General features: G+C 46.2%; 1 protein-coding gene across 1 annotated transcript in view; it reads right to left on the bottom strand.

Annotated features, from left to right (window-relative positions):
* Nucleotides 1-19,525, bottom strand: part of ADAMTS12 (ADAM metallopeptidase with thrombospondin type 1 motif 12) — a 180,630-nt gene that overhangs the window by 112,641 nt on the left and 48,464 nt on the right. The window contains exon 3 of the mRNA XM_008154813.3: nt 10,906-11,038. Coding sequence (XP_008153035.2) covers nt 10,906-11,038 — 133 coding nt within the window. The remainder of the gene's footprint in view (nt 1-10,905; nt 11,039-19,525) is intronic.

Raw genomic sequence — 19,525 nt, 5'->3', positions numbered from 1 at the left:
CCTGCAGGAAGGTCAACCGATGACACACAAACCAATGGAAACCAAATTCCCAAAGGGTCTAGTCCTTGGCTAATTGGCCCAGAAAGTCCCCTGGGGACCCGCTTCTCTGCCTTTGGGGAAGATTTAGAGCCTCAAGTGCTCTGATAATTTCCTCAAATATTTGATTTCAAAATAACCAGTAAACTTCCTTCCCCATACAGAAACAATCTTACGGTATGTATGAGACTTCCAGCTGCTGCACAGAAGTGGACAGTGCGGGAGTGGAGTCTGTTTTCCCAACAGGGCACTGGCCCAGCGGTGGGACCGGCCACAGCCACCGGGAAGCGCTGCCAGAAGCACACGTCCGCCGAGCCTCAGTGGCTCCGAGGACGCGTGGAGCGTTGAGCCCCTCGTGCAGGTGTGGTGGGTGTCCGTCCCCTCCCACCGGCAGGACCTGCCGTGAACACACATCACCCTCTCGTTCAACAGACAAACATTTCCCAAACAAGCAACTCTGCACCCGACACTGGGCTTGTGCTTAGGGTACAAAGACGAGTCCACTGCTGGAAACAGAGTAAAGGTTCAACAGGAGAACCACTAGTGAAGCTGTGAGTCATTCATTTTTCACTCACTCATTCATTCATTCACCAGGTGCCACTGTCGCAGGCTCTGCCCTAGATGGTGGGGATGCAGCAGAGAACAAAAGAGAGGAAGCATTTGCTTTCAGGAAGCTTATGTTCCAGTTAGGACTCAATAGATAATCCTATGTAATGAAAGCCTAATATGCTAAGTGTCTGGTCGTCTGGTTGTCTGTTCAACCAATCAAAGCGTAATATGCTAATGATATGCTAAGGCCACTCAACCGTTCGCTATGACGTGCACTGACCACCACGGGGCAGACGCTCCGACTGGTAGGTTAGCTTGCTGCTGGGGTCCGGCTGAGCGAGATGGGCCAGACATGCCCTGGAGCCCTCCTGCAGTCCCTCCCGGCTGGCCAACCTCCCGCATCCCTCCCTGACCCAAATCCTGCACTGGTGGGGTCCCTCATCCTGGCCTGTACCCTCTTGCAATCCAGGACTCCTCAGGGGATGTTGGAGAGCCGATTTCAGTCCCATCCTGCAGGCCAGGCCAAGGGACCCCACTGGTGCATGAATTCATGCACTGGGCCTCTAGTAAGACAATAAACAAGTAGACAAAATCACATGAAATGGTGACAAGTGGTGGTGGTGGTGGGGGAAACAAAGCAGGATAAATGGTTTACAAAGTGACCGGGCAAAGCCGTCTTAGACAATGGCCACGGAAGGCTCTCTGTTTTGGTGATTTGAGCCTGAGGGGTGTGAGAGAGTGAGCCAGGAAGGAACCTGGGGAGGAGGTTCCAGGGAGGGAACATGGAACAGTGAGTACAAGGCCCTGAGGGAGTCACATGGAGGAGCACCTCGGAGGCAGGGAAGGCGGGAAAGTGTAGGAGGGAAGGGAGAAGGCAACGAGGGGCCACGTCCATCCAAGTACAGAGTGTGCCTGGGAAAGGGACGCTCATCAGTCCTCCCCCGGCAGTCCACAGAGGAGGGGCCCTCACGGGAGGCCCCCTAGGATGCCAGAAATCAGCCTGGTGGGTGGCTGAGAATCTGTTCCCCACGCCCCACTGGAGGCTGCAGACCCTGTGTGCTCCAGGCTCAGACGCCGGCCCCGGTGTGCAGTGTGGCTGCAGCTGCCGGCCTGGCCTTCTGGCCTCCCTGCCTGCTCACCTTCCGAGGCGTCTGCTCTTCTTTATCCACCTGCGGAGCACACCTGCCCTTCCCACCGGAGGCTGCCTCGGGCCTGTCTCCACACTGCTGCCTGGGCGGACATCCTGCTCCCCACGGCCTCCCACCGCCTAGCACTGCACCTGGCCCCGGTGAGAGCGTGTTGAGTAAATGAATGCTGCTCGCTTGCCCTTATATATCTATCCCTCTGTCCATCCATCCATCCACCCACCCATCCATCCATCCATCCATCCATCCATCCATCCATCCATCCATCCATCCATCCATCCACTGCTTTTTTCCAAAATAAGAATTGGCAGCAGTCATTTTCAGCTGCAACCTCAGGCCACGGGTCCCAAACGTTGCCACGTTTGTCTCTTATTTCTCCTCCTCAACAGCAGGCCTCATTGTAGACACGACATTTCTTCAGGAAAGTGTGGGTATTCTCATGGGCTGAACTGGCTCCACGTGGGTAAAATTTAAGTATATACCGACACCCACATCGGTTAAATATAAGTATATATAGTAGCTACCAATGCATCACAGATAGCGAGTTCAGCACTTGTAAGCTCAACATTTTTGAGGTCCTATGCTGGCCAGGAACTCTGCCCGTCCTTGGAGACACACCTGTGAATGAGCAGACATGATTCTTGTCCTTGTGGCGCTTTCTGCCCGGAGAGGGACACAGACAGACATTCCTAATAACGCCTGCGGCAGGGGGCGTAGCTGTGTTAAGAGTCACGGAGAGGCCTCTACTGCAGGCTGAGGCGCAGTCACGAAGCCTTTCCAAAGGCAGCCGCAGGAGAGTCCCACAGAGAAGTCAGCGGAGCACTGGGAGAGAATGGGCTTCAGGCAGAAGGAACCTAAGTGCAAGGGCGAGCGGAAACGAACAGCATTTCCTCCGTGTGATCACGACTCGTTCAGCAGGGCACAGGCTGTGCCTGGAGTGATAAGAGATGGAACGAGAAACAGGCAGGAGTCACACCAAGAAGGCGTTCCTGCAGCTTCTTAAACACCGGGCTTCGTCCTGGGGCCGGCTGACAGGCGCTCGGCATGGGAAAGATACAATCAGATCTGTGGTCTGGAAATAGTTCTCTGACTTCTACTGGGGGAGGTCAAGGGAGGGGAGGCCAATAAGAGGGTTTTGCAATAATCCAAGTGAAAGGTTATGAGGCTGAGGCACAGCAATGCACTGGGAAAGGCAGACAATTTAGAAACTATTTAGAAGGCAGAAACGACAGGACTTGGGAATGTAGGTCGATGGCAGACATGGACAGAAGAAGAAAAACCACACCAGGGGTTTGTTTGCCATACAGAGCTTTGGAGCTAGAGGCGGAGTTATTTATTGTTTAGGGGCAATGTCACTGTCCTGTTAGGGCCACTGGTGGCTCCAAGGATGAGCAGACCAGGTGCAAAGGACAGATCAGGCGCCATCTCAGGTCTCTGCGGGCAACAGGAGGAAGCCAGAAGGTTGGTCAGAACAGGATAAGCCAGCCCTGGTTGGGTAGCTCAGTTGGTTAGAGCATCGTCCCGATATGCCAAGGCTGTAGGTTTGATTCCTGTCAGGACACATACAAGAATCAACCCATGAAGGCATAAATAAGTGGAACAATAAATCGTTGTTTCTCTCTCTCCCTCTCTCAAAATAAATAAATAAATAAAATAAATGTTTTTTAAAAGAATAGGAGCCCAGCCAGCATGGCTCAGTGGTTGAGTATCAACCTATGAACCAGGAGGTCATGGTTCAATTCCTGATCAGGGCACATGCCTGGATTGTGGGCTCCATCCCCAGTGTGGGTTGTGCAGGAGGCAGCTGATCAATGATTCACTCTCATCACTGATGTTTCTATCTCTCTCTCCCTCTTCCTTCGTCTCTAAAATCAATAAAAATACATTTAAAAAATAAAATAAAATAGGATAAGTCTCTTTCTGTCTCCACCCAAGGCACACGGAAGCAATGAATGACCAAGGCCAAAGCAAGGAGCTATGACTCATCAAGATACTTGTCCAATTCCCTGCAGAGTTATGGGGAGTGCAATAGATCAGATAACTAACAGTTCAGATAACATGACTGCAGACTTAGGATTTCCTGTCCTACAAGAGAACCATCTTTTCCCGGAAACTGATCCTTTGCTCAGATTGAGCCAAATCCCCTTCCCAGCCTAGCGTCACTCCCGTGTTCTCTGCCCTTCCAAACTCTACCTGCTGGGCAGCCCTGGCCGCTGACAGCATCCGAGCAGATGCGATGCCTCCTAGGAAGTTGCTTCCTGTTTGGGGATGGAAACCTTGCACCTGAACTGACCAAGGAACAAAGGCAAGGACTGCCGAGTGCTGAGGAGATGCACAGAAGGAGTTACTGAGGCGAGGTCCAGGGAAGGAGTAAAGGCTCTGGCTGGGTAAGTGAGTAGCTCGGGGCTGCAGAGCACATGTGCTGAGCTGCCTGGTGCTCTGAGTTCCTACGTCTTGGTCTTGGACTTTACAAAGCAAACATCACCATTTTATCCTCCCATACGCCCACACATTAAATAGTTCCCCAAGTTCCTCCCAACAGTCTTATTGGTAAACGCTTGAGGCACTTAGCCAACCTCCCACCAGTTATGAAAGCAGGTAATCAAAAACCATACACCACCCTAATAAAAGCAAAAATAAGAAGTGCAGAACACCGATTAAAAAGTTAACTGTCTCGTAGCAAAGTGTGCATCATTGTGGAGTGGCTACAACCATAAGACAATTAGGCAATCAAGAAATTCAAGGCAAGTCTCAGGCAGGTTGTACCAAGGAAGTTTGCCGTGAACCAAGGAAAACTAATAGTGTATTTTAGACTCAATATGGAGTGTGGTGGTCATTTCAAATTTTCAACTAACTGGATTGCCATGAAATCATAACGAAACTACAAATAATCCCCCATCCTGTATCAGATTAGTGATCTGATACGATAATTAATTCTAATGAGCTATTGTTAATGTTACTATCATATTTAACATTGTTCACCTTTAATGCCTGTGCATGCCATTTAAAAGGCATCTCAAAAATTTCCAGATGACTTGTATAAGAAACCCACTCAAGGCTTTGATTTCTTGCAATATGGTAGACTAGCGATTCTAAAAAATAACTCTCCCAGTATTAAGCCCCTACCAATGCTTAAAGCACAAAAAGGTAGGTAGGGAGAGAGAGGACTGTTCAGAAGACAAAAATAGGAAAATGAAAAATAAATTCAGAGAGAAAGGCAAAAGATGCAGTGTGATCATGACCATTTTATATACCAACTGGCTAGGCCCGTGGTCGGCAAACTGCGGCTCGCGAACCACATGCAGCTCTTTGGCCCCTCGAGTGTGGCTCTTCCACAAAATACCACGGCCTGGGCAAGTCTATTTTGAAGAAGTGGCGTTAGAAGAAGTTTAAGTTTTAAAAATTTGTCTCTCAAAAGAAATTTCAATCGTTGTACTGTTGATATTTGGCTCTGTTGACTAATGAGTTTGCCGACCACTGGGCTAGGCTGCAGTCCCCAGTTATTCAATCCAACACCGATTGGGGTGATGCTGTGAAGACATTTCGGAGGTGTAATCAAAGTCCATCACCGGCTGACCGTGGGTAAAGAAGCTCTTGATCATCAGCTGGGCCTGATTCAGTCAGTTGAAAGACCTTTAGAGCAGAGCTGAGGCTTCCAGAAGAAACTCAGCTGCTTCTGCCCGGCCTGCGACTTGCAGCCTGTGCTTCCTGAAGGGCCGCCCACAGATTTTGGATTGGCCTCGCCAGCCCCACCATCATGTGAAGCAATCTCCTGCAGGAAACCCCTTAATACAAATGTCTCACTGGTCCTACTTCTCTGGCTGAAGACGGATTGAGGTCTGAAGCTAGCTGCCGGGCGGGCATCTGCTGCTCCCTACTTTTGCTCTGGAGAAAAGAGGCAAGTTAGGACCCACATAGGTGGAAAGTCAGGTTAGGTGCTAAGTGAAAAAGTGAACCAGAAAACAAAGAAACAAGTAAGCAAACCTGAACTTGGCTCTCCAAGGTTACAGGGAAGAAGACAACTCATGGAGAATCTAGAGCCACAAACCACAGATTTGGGGCCCAACTTCACAACGGGATACACGCAGCTTCAACACTACGCACAGGGAAATAAATACCACTTCACATCTACCAGACTGGCAAAGTGAGAATACCAAGGCGTGGACAGAATATGGAACCGTGGAAACCCTCGTTCGCTGCTTTGGAACAGCAACTCTGGAAAGCAATTTTGCAGCATCTGGTAAAGTCATAGATGCACATAGCCTACGCGACATTGACTTCATTCCACTGCTATGTACACTGAGTGGCCAGATTATTATGACCTCTGAACGCATAATAATCTGGCCACTCAGTTTATATATATATATTAGAGGCCCGGTGCATGAATTCGTGCATGGGTGGGGTCCGGCCAGCCTGGCCAGAGGGAGGGGACATGGGCAGTTGGCCGGCCTGCCTGCTAGTCAAAATCCTGGTTGAGGGGACAATTTGCATATTAGCCTTTTATTATATAGGATATGCACTGAGTGGCCAGATTATTATGCATTCAGAGATCATAATAACCTGGCCACTCAGTGTATATACCTTTGAAATCCCAGTGAACCTGTGCTCTAACACACACACACACACACACACACACACACACACACACACACACACAGAGAGGGTCTTTGCAACATAATGAATGGATAATAGCCCCAAACTGCAAGCAATTCAGATCCATTCATAGGAGTGTGGATGAAGGGAAAGAGGCACAATGGAGTACCACAGCAAAGAAAATGAACAAATTACAGCTACACATCCGGCACAAACATAATCCTATCTAATAAAAGAGTAATATGCAGATTGATCATCACTGCAACACACAATATAGCTGCCCCCATGTGGTCAAAGATCCTGCCCCCATGTGGACACAGGATGGCCACCACAAGATGGCCAGCAGGAGAGGGCAGTTGGGAGGCACCTGGCCTGCAAGGGAGGGCAGTTGAGAAGGACCAGGCCTGCAAGGGAGGGCAGTTGGAGGTGATCAACCCTGCAGGAGAGGGCAGTTAGGGGTGACCAGGCCAGCAGAGGAGGGAAGTTGGGGGCAAACAGGCTGGCAGCAGAGTGGTTAGGGGGTGATCAGGCTGGCAGGCAGAAGTGGTTAGGGGCAATCAGGAAGGCAGTCAGGCAAGCAGTTGGGAGCCAACAGTCCTAGATTGTGAGAGGGATGTCCAACTGCCCGTTTAGGCCCGATCCCACCGGGCAGTTGGGATCCCTAAACGGGCAGTTGGACATCCCTTAAGGGGTCCCATATTGGTGAGGGTACAGGCTGGGCTGAGGGACAACCACCCTCCATGCATGAATTTCGTGCACTAGGCCTCTAGTATAGAATAACAAAAAGTAAAAAAAAAAAAAAAAAAAACAAAACCTAATACAGGCATTAAGACTCCATTGCTCTTCACAGCCTTACTGTATATTATAAATATAAGGCCAGGGCTGGGTCCCTACTCACCCATGTCCTGTACCAGGGCTGACAGTTCTTCTGACCAAGAACATAACCAATCACAGCTTTACCCACACAACCTAGGAGAGTACCAGACATCCAGATGATACCCAATTGATATTTGTTGAATACATCTTGACTGACCTTGTGTTTCTAGCCTACAGCCTTGATGCATGAAACCCCAGACTCTGATCTGACCTGCCTGAACCCCTTTTGGCCATAGCTGACCCTGCTGCTATTGTCACGTGACTAGTGTTAACTAGCTGACTAGTGTTAACTCCTCTTCCTCAGCTTCATAAAACCAAGTTCCCCCAGACACTTCCATTTAAAAGTCACACAAGCCCCAGTGTGATACATCCTTGCCAAAAAAGCTAAGATTGAATGAAGTTTTGAAATTTGCTCTAGATTTCATTCAGACAGGCTGTATTTTCCCATCATTTAACATAGAGTCCAGAAAGTTGAAGAAAGCAAGAACTTTGGCAAGAGTTGGCAAACATGAGGTTCAGAAAGCAAACAGAGCTAGCATACAAGTTGAGAAATATTAGTTCAAACTGATCAAATCGATAACAAAATAGCATCACCATAAAATCCTGAGGGGAAAAAAAGAACTAGGCTATATTGATAAAATAATTATTGTAGAATTCCTGGGTACCCTTCTATGTGGGAAATAAATATAACTGAAGGGACATACTTTAGGGGAAAGTAATGGATATATTTTCTCTCCTGAAGTACTTGAATACTTTTAAAATACATATTTTTTCAACACCAAGGGTGTTCCTGCTTTGAACATTACAAAGACGGAATGCTTTACATAAGGCGAGCTTTCTTGATATAATCATAGTAATTTACTCTTGAAACACCAACTGACCTAAGAACGAGGTGTACCTGGATGTTGGCTAATGACATGGCTACTGTCAGTTAATGCCATTATCCCTGCAGGTAACGTGGTGGACAAACACTGCAGTTACCTGGTGCAGCCAGACCAAGTTCGTTTCAATTTATGAAGTTTTTAAAATTCCGAATGTCATGTATACCTTAAGAGTGTTCACAGCACATTAGAGTATTCTTGAATCTCTTGCTATCATTCCAGCATTTAATCCCACTGATAATTTTAGGAAGGGAGATGGTCACAAACAACTGATAATCGGTCGAAAGACATTAAGAGCAGGGTTGAGGCTTCCTCAGCAGCCAGCAAACTCACCTTTCTTTTTTCCTTCTATGCTACATACTAGAGGCTCAGTGCACGAAATTCATGCACTTGGGGTTGGGGGGGGGGGTGGGGGTGGGCCTCAGCCCGGCCTGCACCCTCTTGCAGTCTGGGAGCCCTCAGGGGATGTCTGATGGCTTCGTGGGGAGCAGGCCTAAGCCGTCAGTTGGACTTCCTTAGCGCTGCTGCAGAGGCAGGAGAGTCTTCTGTCACCACCACTGCGCTCGCCAGCCATGAGCCCGGCTTCTGGCTGAGCAGCACTCTCCCTGTGGGAGCACACTGACCACCAGGGGGCAGCTCCTGCGTTGAGCAACCAGTCGTTCCGTCAATTTGCTTATTAGCCTTTTATTATATAGGATATCGGAAGCTAGTATTTTCTAGTTTCATCTACTTGGCTATGAATCATTCATAGTTTCATGTCAATTATTTACTGAATTTCTACTTTGCACCTAACATTATGTTATGCTACATACTATTTGGGGAGGGAGTTCCTACTCAAATGGGGCTTTCAAGACAGTTGCTCAAACAAAGTTTATATTCAAAGGAAGAGTTAAAGAATAAATATGAAGGAATATAAAGCCCAAGATCTAATAGGATCTTGAGTTCTGAGTTTGACTATATTCTGAACACCAACTACCTTGAAGCTTTTGAAAAATTCACTCCCTTCTCTGAACCACAAGAGCTTCTTTGGTGAAAAAAAAAGGAGGCTACACTCTCAAAGGTCCTTCCAACAGAGCTGTTCAAGGGGGACAAGCTTCTTTTAGAAGCTGTGTATGGAGAGATTCGTGATGCAAAGATTGCTCCAAGGTGGGATTACTCAAAGAAGGTTTCATAGAAGTGGAAGTGGTAAGTCTTAAGGTTGGCCCAGAAGGCCAATAATGAAAAAGGGTATGGCAAGCATTATAACTGTGGTGTTGTATGAGACCTAACGGGAGCATGGCGTTTGTAAACCCCGTCCATCTCTCTGTCTTTATAACTAAATGCATGCTCTTCTCTATTCGTTATTAATCAACTCTACCTCAACATGGAAGTTACAAGGCAAAGATGGTGTTCAAGGCGGGTGGATGAGGAATAGCATAACTGATTTCACAGAGCAATTATCTAGCCAAATCCACTCACTGCCCTAGTAACTCTCTGCCAAATTGGTTACCTAGTGATCTAAGAAATATTGATTCACATGCACTAAGTGTTACCTATCATCCAATGTAGAACAGAAATTGGGTAATTATCCAGGTGATTGGACTGGTGATAAACTGAGTCCTAAAAATTCCCATGGAGACTAAGTTATCTGGATTGGTTCCTTTATCCGTCAAATTAGCCAGACAGTATGTCTCTTCCCTTCTCTTGATACTTGCTAGAAGGAGATTTAGACAGGAAATTATCTAATTTAGGACAAAGTTGTAATATCTTACTAAAGTTGAGGAATTCAAACAGCTGTATATTTTTGTGTGCAGGAAACACCATAGACTCAAAAGTTTCTGTTGCTTACATACTCTGCTAAGATTACAGAAGAAACTCCCAGGAAAGTTGCCATCTCTCATAGGGTCAGGGTGAAGTCTACAGAGAAGTCCCCTGTTCTTTCAATTTCCTTTCATTTTTCCCACTGACATAGGTCAAGTTCTGAGTTCCCTTCAACCCTATTAGACTCCACCTTCCCTGATTCCTTCATCATCTACCTATTTTCCCTTTGATGTCTATGGTTTTCAAATTCTTAAGACATAAAAACTATCATGGGTTCCTTTTATTAACTGTCTCCCTAGCCCATTATTTTTTAATCTATGAAGAAAGGATGAACTATACAATATTAAAGAAAATGTCCCAATTTCCAATGGTACCTTATGTATAAACTATTATCTCCCACACATTAAAGAGAATGTGGGAGTTGCAAGGAAATAGCCTGGATCCCTTTATCTCTGAAAGCTACCTGAAACTGTTTAGTGCAAGGTCATCCCAGGGGCTTAGGGGCAGGGACGAACCTCAGTGAACTAGAAACAAATGCACCTGGAAGAAGCTGAGCTAATTTCATCGTCTGATAATGTGTTGATATTTTTTTCAGTTTCTCTTCACACATCGTCAGCATCATCACACACTTAAATCTGCGTTCCATATGCAGATATGACAAGCTGTCTGATACTATTCCCTGCGAATGTATGACAACATTGCTGAAACTGAATTCATTTTCCTTTAATTAATCTTCCTCTAAGGGGTTCAGAAAAGTGGTTTTTTTAAACCAATTCACCACTATGAATATCATAGGAGTGTCTTCAACTAACGTGGCAAGGATGTAGGAACTGCCCCTTCCTTTCCCATTAAGAATACGAAGAGACTTACAGGGAGCTGAAATGACTTACACAAGGGTGCGTGCTTCTAGCCAACAGAATGGGGAGGAAATAGCAGATTTAAATAAGACCAGGTCATGTTGGAATAAAACAATAACAGAACAAAACAAGCTCCTCAACGCAGTGAGGAGATTTCAGTCACAATACCCTGTAATCCGCAGGCCGGCTCCTTCCTCTGCCTCCTGTAGACGATGTGTGGGTGGTACTCGCCCTCGGCCTGGGGGTGCTCTTTGACAGGCTCAATAAAATAGTCTCCATGTGGTAGATGGAAAAATCCAGTCTGTAAATACATGCAGCAGAAAGTCTCATTTGAATCCATTCTTTATCCACACAAAGAAAATTAGCAAAGTGAAAATGACATAGGTCATGATGGCCTCTAAAACTCCTAAGACCGATGCTTTCATAGCTGCCATTGGATCTCTTTCCAGAAGAGCTACACGTAAGTAATGTAATGAAAGGTCTTCAGAGTCATAATTAAATGTTTAGGGGTCATGGATCCCTTTGAGACTCTATTGAAAAAAGTGTGCATATACACATCTACCCAAAATGTAGCATTCAATTTTGCAGGTTCATGGACCGCCCCCCAAAAAAAACCTCAAAAAAACCACAGCTGAATATCTATAAATTTAAATAAAGTGCCTTATTATGGAGTTGGTACCTGTTCTTCATAGTCCACTGACAGCTTTATGGAACATTTATTGACCTGGATGTGGGTAGCCAGCTACATGTTCACACAGCTGCTTGACTTGAAGTTTTTTTAATCCTTTCTGCTTTCAAGAAAACAAAGAACTGTAACATGAAGTCTCAGATCTGAGACTTCTGTGGGTGTCTACAGTGGAAAGCCCTCTGTCAGTTTCAAGGGAAAGGGGGCACTCTCGTTTCACAGATACGGGAATTTGCGATATGCCGGTCAATGAGTAACTCTTTGGAGGCCAGGTCTGAAAGTGGCATATCCTACAACGCTCTTTTCTCTTTAGGAAAAGTTCTTCGTGCCTGTTGGAGATGCTTAGAAAATGCCTTTCCTGATGGCCTCCTAGGCTGGACTTGAGTCTCAGGATATGAATTCTGTACCAACTACACAGGGCTTTCCCTAGACAACCTACTCGAGGTGATCGGAAACTCAGACTCTGGAATTAAAATGGGTTCAAATCCCAGCTCCTCCACTTATTAACCAAGTGACTTGCTCAGTTTCAGTTTCTCAATTGGTAGATGGAGATTAATGGAGGATTGCTGCAAAGCTCTTAGAAAAGGGCCTGGTTCATAGTCTCATCTATCATAGGCTCTTTCCAGATCTCAGAGTTTATATCGTCTCATTGTATTAGGCTCTCCAAAGTCAATATAGCCGTTCAATCAATTTCAATTTTGTCAAAATAAACCTGGGGATATTGGGGGGTCAGGGACAGTGTGAAAGTCTCCCAAAGTCCAAGGCCCTCTCCTCCCACCCGATGCCTCAGCAGGGCAGGGCGCTCTGCTCTGCAGAGGACTCTGAAGACAGCTGAGCAGCCCAGTCAGGAGAGGACCGGGCTCCATGAAAGGAGGCTGCTCTCTACTGTACAACCTGCCCTTGGGTGTCTTTCCTAAATGTTTGCTTCATGCACCTGTAATAAAACCAGATCTTCATATAAATTCCCACGACTGACTTCCTATTTTGCTTATTGACCTTAAAATATCATGAATAATAAGGAGAATAGGGGAAAAGGAACACTTTCCTGGGAGTCATAACAATAGCTATAGGCCTGGACTTGATGGCCCCACCTGCAAAATAGGGGTGATGCCTATTACCTCATCGGGCTGTTGTAGAGTCAAGTGAGCTGAAGCTTGTACCAACTGCCTTAAAGTGCAGGGTGGTAATGATTTCACTACCAACTCTAATGACTTCAAATTTGCTGACATTTCTTGGGAGACATTTATTCTCAGTATCATCCTCCAAAGACAAACCGCGGGGACAGGAAGAACTGACAAGACCCAGATTACAACAAAACAGCTGGAAGCAGACTCGTGTAGTGCTGAGATTTGGTTCGATTTCCACTCCAGCACAAAGACCAAGGACACGCGTGCCTATGGCTAATGAAGTTCATTTGTTCCAAGAAGCCAAGTAGAAGTCAGGAACTCCTTAGGGATGGCTGGTTCGGGGTCCCTGTGACACTGCTTTCAGCAAATATTGATGTCCGTGACAAAAACAAGCCACCAACAAGAAGGATTTATGGGCATTTCTTCCGCCTCAAATTTTGGAGCCAGGTGGTGCAGAAGAAACAGATGGGACTGCAGTTGAGAACAGCATAACTACTTTATGAGCAGCGTGAATGAGAATGCCCAAAAGCCAAACAAGCATTTCCCTAAAGACTTACTTCCATCTGCATTCCTCCGCCAGGCCAGCCTTGTCAGCATGCGCCCGGAAATCACCTCATCAGCCTAAGTATTGCTCCAAAGCGAGGTGGAGACGTAGGAGAGCTGGGTGGGCTCACCAGCTGGAGGGGAAGCAATACACCTGCTCACATGCAAGTCGGGCTGTTGGCCCCAGAACCCCACAGAGGAGGGACCAGGCAGGAGAGGGATGAAGAGACCTCCACTGGCTTGGGGGACAGTGAGGTGGGAAGATTTCCCATCTGAGCTCTGCACCTCCTCTCTCCCTCCCAACATATCAACACAGAGCGCTGTCCACCTGGCATGGGTGGCCATGGTTTATTGGTCTCTCTCCTTTAACCAGAACGCCCTGTGATGTTGGAGATGTTATATATCTGCCCTGTCCAATCCAACAGCCACTAGAGCATTTGAGATGTGCCCAATGCAACAGATGAACTGAAGCTTTCATTTCATCTAATTTTAAGTATTAATGAAATGTAAGCAGCCACAGGAGGTTAATGGCTACCATATGGAACTGCATATTTCTGGAGCCTGGCTGACCAGTGAAGGAGTGAGACCCACAAGCATGTTCCTCATCCGGCGATGAGCGCTGTAATTAGGGCAGCACTGGAGAGAAAAGCAAACTGCCAGCATGTCACAGTTCGCTGTAACCGTTGGTTTTTCGTGATCAAGACGGCCAGGAGCCAGCTTGGGAATATCCGAATACTGCACTCAGACTTGAGAGAATTGAGAGGCAAAAGTAGGTATAAAAGATGCACCATTTGCCGAAGTTAAATGAGTCATCAGGAGCAAGTGTGGCCAGACAAGGGCTGTGAGGGGGCTGCCATTGCCCTGAGGCCAGAAAGGAAGGACCATGGATGTCCCCACCGGGGCCTGGGACTGGGGTTGTGATCATAAGGAACTGGAGAACTGGGAGCCAGGCTCCACTTCTAGAGGGAGTTGTCCCCAGGAGAGCCCTGGAGTATCAGCCTGCAGGTCCTCACGCCTCTCTGTGCCCTGCAGAGGAGCCTGCCACAGCCCTGATATACACGAGACCACATCCCACTTGCTGGCTGACAGCTCCGAGTCCAAGTAGTAGAATAAATATCACTTCATTAAGAAGGGATGAAATGGATTCCAAAAAATCGTAAGATCGAAGTGTAATGACAAGGCTCAAAACGTTATGACAAGGTTTAATAGAAATAGCATGAGCTGTGTGATCTTGGTCAAATTAGTTAATACATGGAGGCCTCCTTTTCTCAGCTGTAAAACGGGGCAAAAATCTATCTTAATTTGCAGGGTCATAACTATCAGAACACTCCTTGCAAAATGCCTGCCAGAAGGCTTGCCATATGCTGGGTACTCAGTAAATGCAGTGTATTTTATCATAGCGCCATCCACAGGGAACGCAATATACAGTGGTGACTGAAAGCAAGGGCTCTCCAGTCCAACCACTTGGCTTCATCTCTTAGCTGCAGGCAACTCCTCTGGGCCTCAGTTTCCCTATCTGGAAAATAAGAAGAGCGCTAGTCACTTGATAACTAACTTATTAAAGGTTGTCAGGTGTATGGAGTGAGTCAGTATGAAGTGTCTGCATGAGTGCCAGGGCACAGTGAGTGCCTCGTCAGTGGTAGCCGTTAGCTATTATGGAAGTCTAAGGAACATTCCCACAGGTGCCTAACGAGATGGTTCATTTTCGGCATCAACTCGACGGGCCATGGGGTATCAGGTTAATTATTTCTGGTTGTGTCTGTGAGGGCCTTTCCAGGTGGCATTAGCACTGGACTTGGTGGACCCAGTAAACTGCCTTCCCCAAAGTGGGTGGGCATCATCCCATCCGCCGAGGGCCGATGTTCTCTCAGACTGGGGTTTACATCATCAGCAACCCTGGTTCTCGGGCCTTCAGACTTACCACTGGCTTTCCTGGTTCTCTAACTCACAGCAGATTGTGGGACCACTCAGCCCCATAATCATGTGAGGCAATTCTTCAAAGTAAATATCCAGGTGTATAAAGGTATACACACGCATGCGCGCGCACACACTAACTAGGGGAGACTCAGTGGTGACGGGGGATACACGGACTTGTCTGGAAAAATCTGAGAGGAGACAGAATGAATGGATTTATTCCTGCTTTTTTGAAACTCAGAGTTAGAAGTGATGGTGGAGGCTTTCTAATCCAGCCTCTGACACATCACAGTCATCTCCTCAGCCTGGGAGGTTGTGTTCCACAGCACAGCTCAGGTGAAAAATCAAGCTTAATTCCCAAACTGGGATTTCCTCAAATGAATTAAGGCTAAAATCTTCAATAAACGTAATGTCCAAGTCTCTGGGTCAGCCATAGATGCCAAGTCCTGGCCTCCTCTTCTCCCGCTGGAAACAACATAGAGCAGGTGGCTCTCCTCTGGGAAAGAGCCTGCCTTTGGAGACAAGCCGAGGTCAACACTCAACACTAGCAGGGGCAAGCCCTGTGGCTCTGCACAGTCATCGGTCTCTCTGAGCCTCAGTTTCCTCGTCTGTAGAAAGGAGTTCTGGTAAGAACGAAGACAATACATGAACGTCCCCAAACAGTGCCTGGCCTTGGCAGTGTTGCCATTTCTGAATCTCCTCCAAGTGACAGTGTTTGGACTCTTCCCCACAACTGAACCAATCATTTCCTCTTCTCGCAGCATGGCTAGCACGGTGGGTTATTTCTAGAAGTGCTCAGTGTTTAGTTCCAGAAGAAAACCTTCTGCTCCCGTAAGGGTAGATGAATTGTCTCCTAATGATCTTTGTTTCTCACTTGGTAGTAGTTGGAACTCAGTGTGATTATTCAATAGTAATTCCCAAGAACTGTTCCCACAGATTTACGACAGTTCCTGGGAAGAGGGAGTAATTCACAAAGGACAGCCATTCAGCCCAACGAAGTAGATCTTTAGAAAATGAAAATGCAGCCACCAAAGAGAACAAGGCATCATCCTATGACCCACTTATCTCAAATTTCACTGTGCAAATCAATCACATGGAAAGCTTATTTAAAACGCGTATACCTAAAAAATGAATAAATAAAATGCGTATACCTGGGAGCCTCGTCCAGAGATCCTGATCAGTAAGTCCAATGTGATACCCGGGAATCTGCATGTTAGCAAGCACCCTGGGGTCTTAGATAACCCGTGTATCAGACTATTCCATGAGCTGGCGTTTGATCATTTGTATCTTCTCCCACCATCAAATGGCAAAACACTGACTTAGGACCAAAGGGAGTGGCTTAGTGAAGGGAATAGGTGAGCCATGAGGAGTGTGATAGCATGGCAACTTCACAAAGGGCCACAGCAGAGAAGAAGTGAAACTGAGGTCTAGTGTGAGACCTTAAAGGTGTGGATGTGAACACTCACGGTCTCCACTTTCTAATGTCCCATCTAGAGTGGAACAAACATGTTTAGCTGCCGGGAAGGAGAGCAGGTGTGGGCAGACACACTCTTCCTCCTCCGGAGAACAGACCTTCCCATCCTTGGAGACGACATTGGAGTGCTAGCGGGCAGGGAAACAGCAGCTGGGCGAGCCTGGAATGACCGTGTTCAAGAAAGGAGACTCGGGAGTCCTGGAGACAATCCAGGTGCAGACAAGCAGCACCGGGAGCTGGGGCGGCTGGAGGTGAAGGACCCACAGAGGAAGACGCACCAGCTGGCAGCCAGAGGGAAGATTTGCAAAAAGAAAGTGGGATTTTAGCCTGGAGCATGATAGAAAATGTAGGATGGAAACTTCTTTATCTTTGAAGTCTTCTGTAGAATAAACATTGTTCTCTAATTCTTTGGTGTGACTACAAGTGCCCTGTCCTTCAAAGGTGGCACAGGGATAAAAAAGAGGTGAGTTGTTGAAGGAATACATATGAGGAAGCCATTACCTCACTTAAGAAAATGAGTAATCATTTCGCAACATAACCTAATTTTCATTCCATGTTCAGATTTCTGATACTGTCCCCCAAATGTGTTTTAGAGCTATTCGTTGCTTGCTTCTTTCTTTGTTTATAATCCAGAATCTAATCAAGTTAGTAAAATGCATTTGGTTAGTATGCAATAAATTACTTTTTAAAAACTTCACATGTATTTCAAACACATGCTTTAAAAAGTGGAGTATTCTTAAAAGCCTATTATGAAAAATAATAGTCTTTTGTTCCACCCCTTTTTCCCTTATTCTTCTGGAAATTATCTCCATATTTCTAAAATAAGATGGTATCATTTTCTTAAATCACTTTTAGGCCTTATTGGAAATACTGTACTTGCTGTAACAGATGAGGATCTGGCTTCCTTACCCAACCCCTCTGCCATTCTCCTAATGCCCTTACTTTGTCAAACCAATACAGACAACTGCATTTACATCCTTGAAACCAGGCAAACCTGGCACTCAGCCAGGATGTGCTGTTACAAATGAAATCTACTCTAATTGGTTGATCTCTTTGCCGTACAGGTTACTAGTATTTCCTCTCTTGCACAGCTTTTTGTTCTTCTTGGGATTTCTACTTACTATTCTTTTCTATTGCATCGTCTTCCTTGTTATTACAATCCATTCTTTTTAACTCCCGATGTACCCACACTATTCTAGAGAGTTCCCTCTTTCTCTTGGAGACATCCCCTGGAGCTCCCCAGCTCCCTGCTCCAAGCTGGCCTGGCGGCTCAGAGGGCTGTCCCCAGCCATCGCCCCAGGACTCTCCTTGACGGCACCTTTAGGTTAGATCCACGGAACTCTGGCTCTCACATCTGTCTGCTTTGTTCCAGTATCCAGTTTCAGAATGCAGAAGTCTGACACCTTTTCGGAATCTCAGTCCTTTTTGAATGGCCTCTGTCTCTCTCCCGGAAAGGTTTAGGATTTTCTTTCTACCAGTGCTATTTGGAAATTTCGCATTTACGTGCTTTTGAGTGAATCTTCCTTCACCCATTGTGCTGGACACGCAGTGGACCTTCTCACTCTGGATACTGCGCTTCTCAGCCCTCCGCTGATGAGAAGTAATTTTGGATACTAGACCTCCCAGGCAAGTCTTCCATGTTCCTTACTTTTTCTGTCATATGTCCCTACTCTGAGTCTTCTTTACCTACTTTTTAAATGTAATATAGTTGACATACAGTATTATATTAGATTCAACATTTATATAGCTTAACAATGTCATCACCACACTGAGTCTAGTGACCAACTGTCACCGTGCAAAGTTATCACACTATTTACTAGATTCCCCTTCACCTTTTATTTTATGGCATATTATGGGTTTTAGCTATAATTCACTGAGTTCAAATATTCCTTATGGGGAAATAGGACCTTACTTATTACCATGCTCAGGAACATTTGGGGGCACAAAAAAACTACCCAAATCATTATATGTAGACTAAAATGTGCATTGTTAAAAGGAGACAACTAAAAACAAAACAATGTATGTGTGGAAGGCAAAGTCATAGCCCTCCCTGCCCTACCAAGATGCCCTGAAACTGTGAATACGCTAGGTTACGTGGCACCAGGGAATTAAGATCACAGATGGAATTAGGGTAGCTAGTCATCTGACCTGGGGATGGAAGATGAGCCTGGATTACCCAGGCAGGCCTGATGAATCCAAAGAGTTACTGTATATGGAAGAGGGAGGCAGAGAGAAATGGAGAGACGGCAATGTGAAAAGGACTTGGCCCAGTGCTGCTGGCGTTGCAGATGGAGAAATGGGGCCATAGGCCACGAAAGTGACCTCCAGAAGCTGGAAAAAGTAAGGAAATGGTTTGTCCTCAAGTTCCCAGAAGAAAGCAGCACTGCGACCCTCGACTTTGGCTCACTGAGACCCATTCAAACCACTGAGCTCCAGAGCTGTCATCGTAAATCCGTGCTGTTTGAAACCATGCAGCTTGTGGTAACGCGTCACAGCAACTCTAGGAGACTGACACAATATGGCTACACACATCAGGGGCAAAAGCTAGAACTGGGGTGCCGGCTCTCGGTCAAAGAAGATCGCCTAACCTTAGAGGAAAGCTGGTATCTAGCCTTGGGATTGGGGAGAAGGGCTAACTTTGCTCCCAGCAAATCTTAACTACAGACTAAAAGAATTTGGAAGAATTTAAAATGAGGCTAATGCATTCACCTAAAATCAGTTACACCGATGTGAGTCCATCTCAGCCCAGAATTTTTGCCAAATCAGCACAAAGAAAATGTCAAGTTCGTGAAGGTTGAAACAGAATTCTCTTTCTACTGGGAAGAAAAAGTAAGATTAGTATTAATATATTTGTCTTTCTAGAAATCTTAATATATGATTTGAGACTCTGAGGTGGGAATGCAAGGGGTGAAACGGAAACTGGCCTAGCAATTAGAAGCAGCTGAAAAATGAAAATGATGATACCGGCCCTGACTCCTCCCATGGGTATAGTGAAAGGCAAATAAAACTGTGTGAGTCTGCAAGTAATACCTATGTATATCCCTC

This window comes from Eptesicus fuscus, chromosome 4 (assembly GCF_027574615.1).
Source record: "Eptesicus fuscus isolate TK198812 chromosome 4, DD_ASM_mEF_20220401, whole genome shotgun sequence".
Taxonomy (NCBI): domain Eukaryota; kingdom Metazoa; phylum Chordata; class Mammalia; order Chiroptera; family Vespertilionidae; genus Eptesicus; species Eptesicus fuscus.
Note: the sequence above shows the minus strand (reverse complement) of the source record. Positions and strands in the feature narration are given on the sequence as shown.